Raw genomic sequence first — 14,872 nt, forward strand, 5'->3', positions numbered from 1 at the left:
TGATACCTATAGCCCTAAAATGTTACTATCGTGAATGTGAAAGAATTGCCCGGTGTATTTTCAGATGTTACCGATTAGATATCTGCTGTCTCTTTCATTGCTTGGAAGACTTGCTTGCAGGCACGTGGGGGATTGCTGTACTCTCCCCTGCGCTGCTGCCGTGTGCATTCTATAAGTGGTGGAGTCGCTTCCAGTCATGCGAGCACATCCCTGCAGTAGCTCACCAAGCTGAACTCCTCAGAGCTGCTTGGCACATGTCTGGTACCTGGTAGTTGCAGCAGCTGGGATTTTTTCCACCAGAGATTCTACTCTCCAAATGAAATCCCGACTCTGTATCCCTCTTCAGCGCTGTTACCTTTGCCAGCTATTGCTGTGAGTGAATGGAGTATTGCTCTTACCAGCTGGACGCGGTCTTCCTGTTGACAGCTAAAATACTGTTATTTTAGTGTGTACTTTTCTGAATTTTCTGAACACAGTTCCGCATTCTTTGAAATTCTCAAGGCATAAAAACATGTGGAGATGCCAGAAAGTATTTTTCTGGCTGCTTAGAGGGACTTGGCATGGCTAAAACCTAGCAAATATAGGAGTCTTTGTCATGCTACTGCAGCCGCTTTCTGAGATGAGCGTACATCAAATTACCAGGAGCAGCTGATTATATATATATAGATATATATATATTTTAACCAATTCTGGCCTGAGCACAGTGTCACTTCTTTTTCTGTCCTAGTTTCTGTTTAAAAAGCATATCAATTTACATTACTTTTTAAAACCGATCAACATTTTGAATAAAGCTTCTGTCTCAGATGCTTTGTGGCTGCTTGGAAAATTAATCATCTGCTGCTGTAAAAACACTTACTTGTCTTATCCAGCTCCTTCGGAGTGATGGCCAGATCTCCTTCCAGCATCTTTACAAACTCTACCCACTTGCTGGGCTGGATGCTAGTCGTGGAATGTCCCAAGCCTAACAGGGTACAAAACAGTCTGTTGCAGAGTGAGAATCCTCCTGTGAGGAGCCTCTCCTCAGCCTCCTCTTCTCTGGGCTGAACGAACCCAGAGACCTGAGGCACTGCTCCCATGCCTTGTTCTCCAGAGCTCTCTGTCTTTGTTGCCTTCAGCCTGTTATGATACAATAGTGGCATGAGATTATGTTTTGGGGTCTACGAATGAAGTTTTACAAGCTTGTTGGGGGGGGGGGGTTGTTTACAGAATTGTTCAATACAAGTAGTAATACTGTTCGTGCTTACTGCCCTTGTGTAAGGAGTAATATTTCTGTGAGGTGGATGCAGTCAGAGCAGCAGAACAAAAGCTAGTTGTAATTTGTCAGCCCTGGGTTTCAGTAAGACCTAAGCAGTGTGAGTATTGGGGAACAGGGAAGCAGAACTGGAAACAAGCACCATACGAAAGTGATCCCTGTTCTAAGGCATCTGGGGAAGGCAGTGGTAGAAAGCTTTGGTTTCTACTCTGCTCCTTTCCCTCATGCAGATGCCTGTGCAGCCCTGGGATTAACCACATGCTCAGGTACTGGGACAATCAGTGATGTGGCCTTGGGGCTGGAGGAGCTTAACGCTCTCCCTAAGCCAGCGCTGCTGCTGGAGAAAGGCTCAGGCTGCTGCACGCTGGAGTTAGTCAAGTTAGGGTGGGAATCATGCGGAAGAACTGACACATTACGTGTTGTTTTGTTGCAGGGTGAATCTGAAAACAGCACTGGAGCATCAGTGCAGTTTGAATAAACAGTAGCTAAGTAAGCGTGCCTTAGTTTTGGAAGAGGCAGTCTTCATCTGAAAAGAGGCAAACTGGACTCAGAGTCTGAGCCATGCCTAATGCACAGCGTGGGGCTGCTCCCACTAGCAGCTGTTTCACCGCTTCTCCTGCACGGAATTTACAGGTCGTGCAGTTTTATGGTGGATAGTTGCCACCTGCCGAGCCACTGAAAGACTGATTAAATTTGTTTTCTTTTCTAGTTTCCCTCCCCATGGAAATCAGTAATTTCCAATTCAACTTCTGGTTGCGCGATTACTACATCAGATATACGGAAAGGGGGAGCGTGGGATCGCATCTTCTAGCAGTAGCCTCCAGTCAGAACAGATGGAGCACAGCGTGAAGTTGCACTGCAGTAGATAGGGGCATCTGGGAGGTAACCAAAAAAGCACGGCCTCTGGTTTTCCCTCATTTGCTACGGTTCTTAATCTTTTTGCGTTTGTTTTAGTACATAAAATGTGTCAGCTCGTAGTGCGTTCTCTCTATAATCCCATTTGTTGTCAAAGGAGCGCCTCACATTGTCCTGCCTAGGCAGCCCCGTGAAGTGGCAAATGCTTTGGTTTCTTGGAAATAATTTGCCTGAGGTTAAATACAAATATAAATCTCACAGGGCAATGAAACTTCCCAGGTGGCTGTCAAATGGGCAAATGACGAGCGTCGCTCCAGTGCTTCCTGCTGGGCTTTTAGTGATGTTTTTATAAATCACTGGAGTGATAACTGGAGCCCAGGCTTCCTTGGTTATTTAAAGCAGCGTGGATGCTTTATATTTTTAAGCAGTGCAGCTTTGCTGCTGGGGCTGCCTGGGATCGCACTCCTGCCTGCCCAGCGCTGGAATTCAGAGGTGTTGTGCAAGGTTACATTATTCATGGACTCCGTGTTGACCCAAACCACCGCTCACCTGCAAAGGCGCTGCCTGGGTTGAGGCCAGAGAAGGGAAAGGGCTGAAGGGAAAGGGCTGCATGGGAGGAGAACACAGACATCTCCTGTCACCAGTCGAAGTGGCTTCTGAAATCCTGCCCTTGCTCACAGGTACTGAGCTGGCTGGCTGCATGGCTGTGTTGGTGAGCCCTCCTGTGGCCACTGCTCCATGAGCTTTGCCAGGGCAGCTGAAGCAGCTCCCCCCATCACTCCTCCTCTTGAAACCTCTTGCTGATAGTGCTTATTTTTTCCATCTGCATCACGACCATTCCTTCTTTTGACCAGAGCTGTAAAGCAAAACTTAAGTTTGGTGATGGAGCAAGGAATGTCTCTGACGCAACTGAATTTACTGATAAAGCGTGTGGCTTGTCCTCGCCTCTTAATTAGGAAGAGGATTAACCCAGACATCATCATCTTCAGCAGAGACGCAGCTGGCCTCTCCCAGAAGCTCCCCATAAAAACTTTGGTAAGTATCCAAGATGTGGTTGGAGGCACACGCTGCCCTGGTGCAGGAGCAGGCCCTAACAGAGGCATGATGAAGCGAGAGGGGGACTGTGAAAACAGCCTTCAGTCGAGCCCTGAGCACGGCAGAGAGGAATTTGTCTCTTAGGCAAAACAAGGTTGGAGCAGCAGCAGAGATGGGCAGTGAAAGAGTACAGGTGCATGAAGCCTCAGCTCCAGGAGCAGAGTGGATGAGTTACTGAGTGTAGAAAGGAGAAAATAAGGGACTGGGTTCCTGGGTTTTGCAGCCGGAGCCATTCCATCCTGCTGCCTGCCCACACAGGGTGGAGTTCCTGGAGTTACGCTGCTGAAAAAATAGAGAGCTTTGCAGGAGCGGTTGCTGGTGGCAGTGCAGCTGCAGGATGGAGAGCTGCATTTTCAGTGCTGTGGCAGTGCTGGGAGCACCACGAGGTAGGGAGGGAACGCCCCGCCTCACTCACTGCCTCCGAACACAAAGCCAGCCCTGCTCACTGACAGAGCCACGTGTAGCATTCGCTTCCTGAGCATATGGGATTGCTCACTGCTGTTGAGATTTGAGACTATGTTTTAGGTTCTCCAGAGGGCCGTGTTGTACATCACTTGTCCCTTTGGGTGATTTCCTTCCTCAGCACTGGAGATAGTTTTGAAGGAGCTCGCTGCTGACGGGATGCTCGTTACACAGGAGCTCGTTACCAGCACAGTCAGCCAGTCACAGCTTTCACTTACGCCTCCTTCAACGTGGACAGCTGTATCCTGCTGTCTAACTTAAAACCAGCCGCTGCTGGACTTGACTGCAAAGTGGATTCTTGACACAGGGAGCACGCGCTGCTCCAATTCCTCGAGCGTCTTTTCTAATTAAAAGGCTGCAGGAAGCGGAGGAACACGGCAACAACCCAATGGTCTCGCGCGTCAGCCCAGGAGGGAAAACCCCAACGGCGCGGATGTGCAGAGCTGCCTCAAGCCGGGAACCCCTGCAACGCTGAGGCGCGGAGCTCCCCGTTTCACGTTTTCCACACGAACGAAAATTTGCCCTCTGGCGCTTCACCCACGACGCACCGCGGCAGAGCCGAGGCAGTGCGCGGCTCGAGCTCTCCCCCTGCAGGGCCAGCGGGGCCCAGCTCCGGCCCTGGAGCTGCGTGGGCTGCGCCCTCCGCGCTGCGCTGACCCGCGGGGGGCACACTGATGCTGCTCAGCCTCACCACCAACTTCTGACCGTACCCTCAAGGCTGCTTGGCTTTTTTCCCCCACCCAGCGACTGCAGCAATCCAAGAGAACGGCACTCTGCGCATCACAATTATTATTGGGGAAAAACCATCTCGGAGCAGTCAGCATAAAGCCCAACCCCGTTCCCGCTGATTAGATGAAGGTTACTAAGGGGAAGAGGTAACAGTATTTGCATTCCTAAAACGTATGGAGGAAAACTTGCACGTTGTCTGCTTGGTCAGGATATAAAATTTAATTATGAACTATACTTCCCTCCAAATATTTTCATTTCTGCTTAAAAGCAGACTTCTGAATTTGCCTGCAGAAATATGCTTAAGAAAAAAAACAAACCACACAGACTCAGATTCAAAAGATTAATAACACCCATCTTTATTCCACACAAGACAGAACTACAGAACACCTGTCATCTTTCTGGTTGCGTTCTATGGAAACCTTGGAACACGAGACACACCAGGCTACTTGGCAAACTACGAACCAGTCAAGGACAGAGTGATGGCACCGCTAAAGATTAAGTGTTCCTTCTAAACAAATAAACTAAAAGGTTTAAAATGGGACTTTTACCCCTGACATTTAGCTTTGTCTTCAGGTGTTCTTACTTCGCAACAAAGGCAATAAAAAAAAGCCTGCTTTAGAACAGCAAGGAGGAATAAGCAGAAAAGATAAGCATACAGAGCAGCAATAGCTCAGTACGGCCTCATGCGGCTCGAAGGTGGCGGTGCCCGGTTGGGAGGCGTGATCGCTATATCCAAGTAGTCTCCTATCTGGAATTTCTGGGACTGCAATGTCATCGAATCATCCGTGCCCTTCCTGCCCGACATGGTGCTGCCGATCTCCTTCACCCTGCGCACGGGAGATGAAAGGCAGTTAGGTACCAGAGCGCAGCCCCATGCCATGTCCAACCCAGGGGCAGCATCAGTCTTTACAACCTTGCCACGCCACGCCCCACACTGTATCCAGCTACATCCACAGGGTTTTCTTCCGTCCCTCCGGTGCCAGGTGCACCAAGTAAAGCTACACTGAGTCCTTCTGGGGGGACAGAGGGGTGGGGTCCCTTCCGTCTTCTCAGCAGTAGACAGAACCCCCCACCCACTCACACGGCGTGGAAGCCCCACAGACTGCTCAGCAGTCTCAGATCAGGGGACGCAAACTACAACAGTTACCCATCAAAATGCAGAGTTCATAATGGCAGTCCTGTAGTCTGTTATCAAGAAACTGAGAAATATGATTTATGGACACCTGGCTTTAAAATCAGCCTCGATGAAAAGTATTTTACTGCTGTGCCTCCTCGAGCCTTCTGTTTATCTGGAGAAGAAATGCCCTTTACCTGTAGCCGGGTCGCTTGAGATCTGTAAAAACAATTGCGAAATTGAAGTGCGTGCCCTTCTTCCGTGCTTCTGGGTACACCTCCTTCACCAAACTGGTCAGCTCCTTCAGAGTCGCGTCCATCCTACATTAAACAAACAAACAAACCCAAGTGGTTCACGTTCCCAAAGCAGCAACAGAAAAAGCTTTCCAAGGCCCATTTGAGATGGAATTGGTATTTTGCAACCGCTTAAACATTTCCTTGCCTTTGCATGTTTCCTGTTAATACCCGAAGAAGAGTAATACTTGACATATTCCAGCTACACAAGGGAGCCACTTATTTCACAACTACGTGGCATTCCAAACAACAAACACTGATCAACATCTGCTCTTCCAGGTCTCTCAAAAGAGAGAACGTGACCTTTTTATAATGCATTTTCTAATACATTTACACAGTGAACGTTTCCTTATTTAAGTTGGCATCAATGTCAAAATGGTTTCTTAGAGGAAGCATAAGAATAGAAGCAAAACAAATAATCATGAGCAGTTTTCCACAGTACTTCCACTTCTGCCCTAACAGATCCTTTTCTCCACCCTTCGACCAGAACACGGCCAAAGCTAACTTCAGAACTCTACAAACAAAAAGACCACAGATGCGCAAGCAGCTCTGAGGACCGCACTGCACGCTCACTGCAAGCTCTGTGCCACTGCTGGCTGACAATGCTCACTGTGACCATTCTGCGGATGCCAAATGGCTTGGACATCATCAATGGCCTGCACTGAGTTCATAAAACCCCCGGAGAAGTGCATTAGAACTGTGTGGTCTGTTAGGGACAACAGTGGATTTATTCAGCCACACAGTGACGCACGTGTGATAGCTCAAGCAAAAACCCTGAAGGAAAAACATCGCTTAAAAAGCAGCACAATTCACTTTCAGAAGTACTCTTCAAAATGCTGTGAAAAGAATTAACGCGTTCACAGCACAAAAGCATTTCTCCGCGCTCAGTGTGAGCGCACTGCGAGCAGCGCTGCAGCCCTTCTACCCGCTCACACAGAGGAAAAGCGCCGCTTCGCCCTCCACAGGCTCTGACCTGGACCAACGCACAAGTGCTGCAGCAGCCCCAGCCCCCTGGGACAGCTGCTTCTAAGGAAGAGCGGGGCCGCTCGAAGGAAGCTCGAGCACCGGGTACAGAAGCGCGCCCCACGTTATGCAGACGGACGGCAACGACGAAGGAGATGCCAAAACGCAGCCCCCGTCACACAGCCGGAAATCAGCGCGCAGCCCCGGCCGGCGCTCACCAGGTGTAGATCTGCAGCTCGCTGGAGGGCACGTTGCCGCGGGAGAACTCGTCCATGCGGTGGTGCCTCCCGTTGTTGGTGGTAAAGACGCGGAGCAGCAGCGGGCACGTCTGGGGGCGGGAGGGGGCGGCGTGAGGCAGGGAACGGGCATCCCCCGCCAAGGCCTCACGGCGCCAACCCCGCCCCGCTCCCCCACCCCTCCCGGCGGCCTGGTGGACAGCCGCGGCGGCGGGACGAACACCGCGGGACAGCACGACCCCAGCACCTTCTCCCGGTCGATCGGCTTCTCCGGTTCTTTCTTGATCTCCTCCTGCGTGACGCGCGACTCTACCGCCATCTTGTCCCGCAGCCAATGGCCCGGATGTCTCGCGGCGCGCGCAGTTCTCGCGATAGTGGAGCGAAGGCGGGAATGTGCGCATGCGCGTCGGCCGCAGCCGGGCGCGCAGGGGAAGTGCGAGGGAGGGTTTGGTGGGGATTGGTTTCTGTCCTCTGAGGTAGATGGCGGCTTGGGCCGCGGCGTGCTGCCGGGAGGGAGTAACGCAGCGCTTTGTGGTGGCTGTTAGGCTCCTGTGGTTGGCGTTAGCCCGTGTCCCAGTCGAGTCTGTGCCGGCTGTGGTAATGCTGGGTGGGTAGAGCTGACCAGAGGGTCTCCTCTCTGTACCTTGTAGGGGGTCTGAGATAGTCTGGGGTTGACAGAGGAGAACTTTAGGTCAGATGTGAGCAGGAAGGGCTTGACTCAGAGGGTGGTGAGGCACTGGCACAGCTCCCTAGGGAGCTGTGGGCGCCCCATCCCTGGAGATGCTCAAGGCCAGGTGGGATGGGCCTTGGGCAGCCTCAGCTGGTGGGGGGCAGCCCTGCCCATAGCCTGGAACTGGGTGGGCTCCAAGCTTCCTTCCAGCCCAGACCATTATGTGATCCGAATGAAATACTGCGCTCCTCAGACTGATTTGGCTGGGGTTGCTGTGGTGTGGGCTTCCTGCGGCGCTCAGTGTTGGGCACGCACATTCTCTAAACTGTTGCCCATGGTTTCTATTGCATGGAAAAGCTTTTACTAAACTACTGATGCTTCTTGGAAAAAGGCATTTCCTTCTGTATGGAGAAGGACTTAAACAGATGCCTAATGTAAATAAATGAAACAGTCAGCCAGTGCAGCTACTGGTGGATTCAAATAAATTAGAAAGGGGTAAACTGTATTTAGAATTTCACTTCCCTTAATATTACATGTTGGAAAGACCAAGCACATATGCTTTCCATTTCTGGGCTTGGCTTTTCCAAGAATAGAGTCTTGTATTAGGTTAAATTTAAGTCTGATGTTTTGTCTTATACTAGGACGATATGAGAATTGTCTATTTCTGATGTGATAACTTTAAAAAATTGAGTTATTACTGTATCAAAATGGGGGGATGTTCATTTGTTTTCAGAGGATTTACACTTAAATTATTTCATAAAGTGTTGTGAATGTATTACTTCAAGAGTAAAACAAAAATTCTGTAAAATGATCTGAAAATACAGAATTGTTTGAGTTGGAAGGGAACTTTAAAGGTCATCTAGTCCAACTCCCTGCAATGAACAGGGACACTACAGCTCCATCAGGTGCTCAGAGCCCCGTCCAGCCTGACCTGGTGTGTCTCCAGGGACGGGGCATCGCCACCTCTCTGGGCAGCCTGTGCCAGTGCTTCACCACCCTTACTGTAGAAAAATGACTTCTTTATGTCCTATCTAAATCTTCCCTGCATGTGTTCACAAATGTTCACAGGTGCAAGATGAGCAAATATCAGACTCAGAATTGCAGAAGGGAGCCCTGCAGGAGACTACTCCGGACTTCGACTCAGAGCAGGGCCTGGTTCAGTTTGGAAGGTCTCCAAGCACAGGCTCCAAAACCCGTGTGCAACCTGTGCCGGCCATCAACTACCCTCCTTGTATTAAATATATATATTCAATTTCTGTTATCTCAGTTTGTCCCCTTTGCATCTCCTCCTGTCAATGGTCACCACTGAGAAGTCTGGCTGTGTCGTCACTCCCTCTCATCAGGTGCTTACACACAGTGCTGAGGTCCCCAGGCTGTCTCTCTCAGGGTGAGCGGTCCCAGCTCTCTGACTGTCCTCGTGTGACAGACTCACATTTCCAAACACTGCAGATAGATGTCTTCAGTGAATGACTTATTAAAAGAATATGTAGGGGAGGCAAAGAAAAAAGAATTTGCTGTATTCATCATAAAGAAGAACAAAGGTTGTGAGTCCAAACTTAAAAAAAAGACTTGCATTTCACCTGTAATATAACCAACAGCAATTGATTTATGGCACTCCTAATACAGGGCAGGAGAACCAACAGCCTCTTGAAGTTCACCCTCAGCTTTCACTGACTTTCTTCTGTGGCAGCCTGGACAGTATTGTGCAGTTTTTGATCTGTATTAAGTTATAACATGTCATCATTTTATTATCAAAGGGAATGACTCAACCTTGCCACCATTTGTAGGGTTTGATTTCCCAGGCAACAATACAGTTTATTACAGTGCTAAAATTAATTATATCTGCCCTCTTAATATATGCTTGGGGCTCAATATGTGAACCACCATTTTCAAAACAAAGGGATTTATGTCTCGGATCAGGTATCATAAAAGAACAGCTGTAACAAATAAAGCACAGCTCTGTTATGAATCTAAGTAGTTCCTTCTGTTAGAAATTTTTGAATGCTTGATTTATGTGAAAAATGACTTAATGTGCTTGCATTTACGAAAATTCTAGCATGACAATTTATTATTTGTGAGCTGTATTAACAATCACCATTTATTTGTCTAAGATTTCAGATTCTTAAGCATTTGGAAGAGAAAGTTGGAAATTATCTGGAAATGAAAATGCAGTGACGTGCTCTGTAGGCTGGCGTGCAGAATGCAGGCTGTGCTGGAGACAGCGCTGTGGCTCAGCAACGCTCAGTGAAGGGCTCCCACCATGTGAGGCCGAGGTCCCACACCTACCCGGGTTAGTCTGACTGCTCCCTGTTGCCTGTCCCTACCCTCAGTCATGGGATTTCTTTTCTCCTTTCTGCCAGGCGTGTCCCTTATTAGATGCTTCCAAGAACAAGTTAAATTCCCTAATTTAGGAGAAAGCTATCCAACTGGGAGTTAGTTTTATGTCACCGTATTGCATTTGGCACGTTCTGAGCAGATTCCATGGTTACTAGACCTGGTGCAAGATGAGAGGTGAAGTGTGTGCCCAGGAGCGATGGGGAGTGGGAGGGGAGAACAGGACTGCAGCAGGGTCTGACCCATTGCTGGCAGTGAGATGGTCAATTGCTTCACCCACTCTTTGCCTTGTCGTAGATTCTGGGTGGTGAGGGACGCCCTTTGCTTCTCCAGAATGCTGTGTTCAGTGCAAGCATTGGTACACACTGAAAGAAAATGAAAGGTTTTTGCTGAGATTGTGAGCTGGAGTGTGATGCTATATACGAGCCTGTATACAAGTTTCTGTTAACGCCCGTTCCCATAGAAGTGGTTATGTAAATAGTGAACTTTAATTGCTTACTGGGACATCTCCGAAAGGTATGAATGAGATCATGTGCTGGTGCCATTGGGGCATGGGACTGGGCAAACCTGCCGCAGCCGTGTAGGGAAGAGCCTGTTGGTCAAGTAGCCTCCTGGGCAATGAAACAATTACTGCACGTTGTGATTGAAAGGGGGAAAACAAAAAAAGCAAGTTGATGTTGTATTACTTAAAACTTCCCAAGGCTCCCCCATGGCTTGCAGGCTGCTTTTGTGAGTTCCTGCTAACCACAACTACATACTATTCCTTAACTTTGTGTGGTTGTGTATGTGTCCAGAAAAGCATGTTTGATAGAGGACTTGGTCTTTGTCTTAATTGTGGAAAGTTCAATTTGCATATTTTGGCAAGAGCACAATCATCTTCTGAATATCTTTGCAGTCGGCCTGGAAAGCAGAAACTCAAATTTGATGGAGTTGCTACTGCAGACAAGCTTTACCTGCTGGTGGAAGAACAACACTGCATTTTCTTTGCAAATGTGATTGCTGGTATTTCCTACATTCTGTGTTTTGGTAGCATCCTTCCAGTACCTGAAGTGGGCCTCCAGGAAAGCTGGGGAGGCATTTTTTGTAAAGGCATGTAGCAACACAACGAGGGGAAATGGCTTTAAACTGGAAGAGAGTAGATTTAGCCTAGATATTAGGAAGAAATTCTTTACTGTGAGGGTGGCGAGACACTGGAACAGGTTTTGCCCAGTGAGGCTGTGGATGTCCCCTCCCTGGAGGCATTCAAGGCCAGGCTGGAGGGGGCTGTGATCAACCTGATCTAGAGGGAGATGTCCCTGCCTATAGCAGGGGGGTTGGAACTAGATGATCTTAAAGGCCCCTTCCTACCCAAACCATTCTGGGATTCATATAATTCATATGATTCATCACAGGTACACTTTATATTCAGAATGCTCTATGTACGTTAGATTCCACTACAGTTTTAATGTCCTGCATTCTGTACCAAAGTTGATGTGGATTTCAAACAACCTTTAGAAAAGTTTTCATTAAAGCTTCTCTTGATTAAGATATTCACTGTCCTGTTTTGTATTGAGATGATTTGAGATCATAAAGTGCGCTGTAACTGTTGGGATTTGTGGTCCCGTTCAACTAGCATGTACTGTGGGGAGGCGAATGAGTCAGCATGGGCTCACACCAAAGCCCCGCACGGACGGTACCACAGCTGGGCAGCTCAGCACTCGAGTGCATTCAGGTCATGGATGAGGTGTAGCTGTTTCACACCCCAAAGGAAAGGAAAGCCAAGGAAGCTGAGGGAGTTTGAAGCCGTGGTGCGGTCTGCATTGGCCAAGAGTGCATAAACACCATCAGCCATGCAGCTGAGGAATGCTCCTGGATCCCCAGCATGTGCTAACTTCTTAAAAGTCAGCGTTTGTCAGTAATGCTGTTGTCATGGGGTGTAATTTGGATTCATTCAGCTTTAAGGTGAAGACCCTTATATGCACGTCCTTTTGCGGTCTCATCATATCTGAAAAGTCAGACAAAGCTTTGTGATGAAGGTCGAGCTTCATTATTTCACCACGTTAATGGAACGCAACTTTCTGTAACATTTAGGCAAAGTTGCTCCACAGAAAACTTCCTCAAAGAACAGCTGCAGGCAGCCTGCGCTTCCTACAGAGCTAACAACGGTCATCCAATGTCAGCATGCCGCCCTGAGTGGCTTTGGAGTCTTCCATGAGCAATGAGCCTGGTCAGTGCGCGAGGCCTCGGCACGCTGCAGGGAGGTGGGCGCTGCGAGAGGCAGAGCCACGCGTGTGCTCTGCGGACAAGCTGCCTCGTGCTGCTGCTCTGAGACCCTGCTCAGAGCTGCTCTGGGTGCTGCAGACGGAACAGCTCCGCCGTGCAGATAGCCCCGCTCCGGATCAGGTGCTTCCCGAAAGAGCAGCCTCAGGATGCCTTTTGTTCCAAGTCAGAATAAAACGTTTCCAAGAATAATATTAGGCAGATCAGAGTTATCACATTTCTGTTATTTTGCTGTTGATTTTCAATTCCTGCAGCTGTTTGTCTGAAAACCTGCCGCATCCACGTACTTCTGAGGAAGGAGCACAGTTTGGCAGAGCCGCTGCGTGTCAGAAATGTTCTCATAGAGCAAATGTATACGGCTAAATACAAGCTTTTTAAAAACCTGGGATTTATCCATGGGCAGCAGAGATGCAGGAACAGCGGGCGGCTGAGCTGTGCCCGGCCCGTGTCGGTGCGGGTGAGAGATCCCGCGGGATGCGCGTGGCGTTCCTGTGTGCTCAGGGCACGGACCCCAGCGCAGACGGCGGTGAGGGACGCGGGATGCCATCCTGCCCACGGCGTGAGCGGCTGGGAGGGCACTTCCACAGCACTTCAGGCCAACCCAGCGCAGAAGTGTTTGCAGTCTGAATCAGCAACAGGTAGCACACTGCACAAGAGAGGTCCAGCAAAAATTGTAGTGACTGCTTGAATTTCACCTGAAAGGGAACAGAGGAAACTAGAACTTGCAATTGTCAACAGAGGAAGACAGAATTTGGTTTCAAGTAATGAAAACCTAAGTCCTGTTCTGTCACGTCGAGTTATTTTCTTCTCCATACAGCTGTACACGAAGGTGTGATGCTGGGGGGCACTGAACATTCCACTGATTTTTCCTGGTGGGGTAGAAGCCTCTGTTATAAAATATAAAAATTAAGGAAGAAATGTTGCCAGAATCTAAACCTGGATTTCATTAAGAGGTGTTGTCATCTCACTATAAAATACATCTGCTACAATGTTCCAGAAAGTTTAGGCACACAATAGAGTAATAAACGGATTTTATAACTTGGGTAATACTCTACCATAGACTTGCTTCCCCCCTGCTGTGTGTATTGTATTACCTCAGTGCAGAAATGTTTGTGCGCTGTCAGGAAAGTGGGTTGGTATTGCAGTCAGTGGAAATTGTTAGCATGGCGCATGAGATGCGTCTTGTAGGGAGGACAGGCAGCAGCAGGAGCGTGTCGCGCTGTGATTCACCACAAGCAATTATCCAGGCAGTGCAGGCCCCTCCTCTGACCCCGTGTAGCTGCATATCCCAGTGCCACTCTGCCATCATCTGGCAGAGATGTACTTAATGTTGTCTTCCATATTTCCGGCACAGAGAAAATCCCTTCGCTGGCTGTTTCCTGGATTACCAGGATCCCATCCTCGAACAAGACACAAAGAGGCCTGAGGAGGAGATGAGCAGCCACATGGGATAGACACGGTCCCGCTCATATGTTCATGGGAATCTTTCAGCAAATAAGCTGGTGAGTTTAATGGTTGTTCCAGTTCCTCCCCTCTAAATATCTGTTCTTCTCTCTTCCCATGGAAGAATAATAATGAGAGTCATGCTTTTTCTTCTGAAGCAGAAAATTCCAGGCAATCTGAGTGTGTCTAAGCATGTCCCTGGTTATGCTGTTCTTCAGCTCGCCATACATCTTTCTGAGCTTCCAGCCTGTGGCATGCGCAATTCCTACTGACAACAGCAGAATGATGAAGATGAATCCCACACACCCAGAGCTGACATGTCATTCTCTTTTCTGCCCCAAGATCAGGTCTTAGCACAGAGAAACTCTCAAGGCCTGCGGCATGTCACACCATTCTATAGCGACAGTGTCTGTTGGGACACACATCCTCTGTTGTCAGACCACAGCCACAGGAGCAGCCATGTTTTATTCAGCTCTCTTCTGGGGCTCCCAGGAGCGTGCAGGAAATTTCTGAGAGCGGTGCCGTATCCTTCGTAACGGGGTGATGTTGTGTAATCCACTACATGTGTCCTGCTTCCAGAAGCATCACAATGAAGAGTTGAGTGAAACTTTTCTCCAGAATAAGTAGTTCCATGTGGCGAGCCCTGCTGAGAATAAAGAAAAGCTTCAGCAGCCTGAGACCCATCTGCATCTCAGAAATGCCTTTTGTGGCTCAACGTGCAGGCCAGAAAACATAACTGTCACCTTTTCATTTGCTGCTTAACACCAAAACGTTCTACTGCTACAAACTACCTGCAGCATTTTGAATAGTACAATGTAAAACTGAATTCCTCTCTGAATGCTATGTTGTATGTATTGCAGTATCAATTAACTTGATTTTTGTTTGTTTGTTTGTTTGTTTGTTTGTTTCCAGAAAGGAAATATCCATCATGGCGAATTTACAACAGGTGAAGTTTGAGCCCAGGATGAATTCTGACAGCTTGGTTTCCATAAGCCCCTCAGAGACACAGCACTTAGTGGAAACACTGGCATAGTCTTAACGATAGCAGTGGGAATAGTGCCAGTGAAACAGAGTCCTGAGGGAGTAAGGCAGGGCAGAATCACGGTGGTTCCCCACATCACCACTTCTTTGAAAATCAACTTGACAGAAAATTTGTGCACGCCTGTT

The 14,872-nt window shown here is 48.6% G+C and overlaps 1 protein-coding gene and 1 long non-coding RNA gene across 3 annotated transcripts; one reads left to right on the forward strand and one right to left on the reverse strand.

Moving 5' to 3' along the window:
• On the reverse strand, positions 4,725–7,398 carry SAP18 (Sin3A associated protein 18). Its single transcript, XM_021379598.1, has 4 exons — positions 7,247–7,398; positions 6,982–7,091; positions 5,705–5,827; positions 4,725–5,220 (listed from the first exon to the last, which is right to left on the reverse strand). The coding sequence occupies exons 1-4, from the start codon at positions 7,316–7,318 to the stop codon at positions 5,064–5,066; spliced, it is 462 nt and encodes a 153-aa protein (XP_021235273.1). The 5' UTR covers positions 7,319–7,398; the 3' UTR covers positions 4,725–5,063.
• On the forward strand, positions 7,399–11,532 carry LOC110389350. 2 transcript variants are annotated; one of them, XR_002433174.1, is made up of 3 exons: positions 7,399–7,606; positions 8,738–9,959; positions 10,899–11,532. It is a non-coding gene; the product is annotated as an uncharacterized LOC110389350 (long non-coding RNA). The 2 variants fall into 2 exon arrangements; XR_002433166.1 differs by having other exon boundaries at positions 7,407–7,606; positions 8,738–11,532.

Source organism: Numida meleagris, chromosome 1, assembly GCF_002078875.1.
Source record: "Numida meleagris isolate 19003 breed g44 Domestic line chromosome 1, NumMel1.0, whole genome shotgun sequence".
NCBI lineage: Eukaryota > Metazoa > Chordata > Aves > Galliformes > Numididae > Numida > Numida meleagris.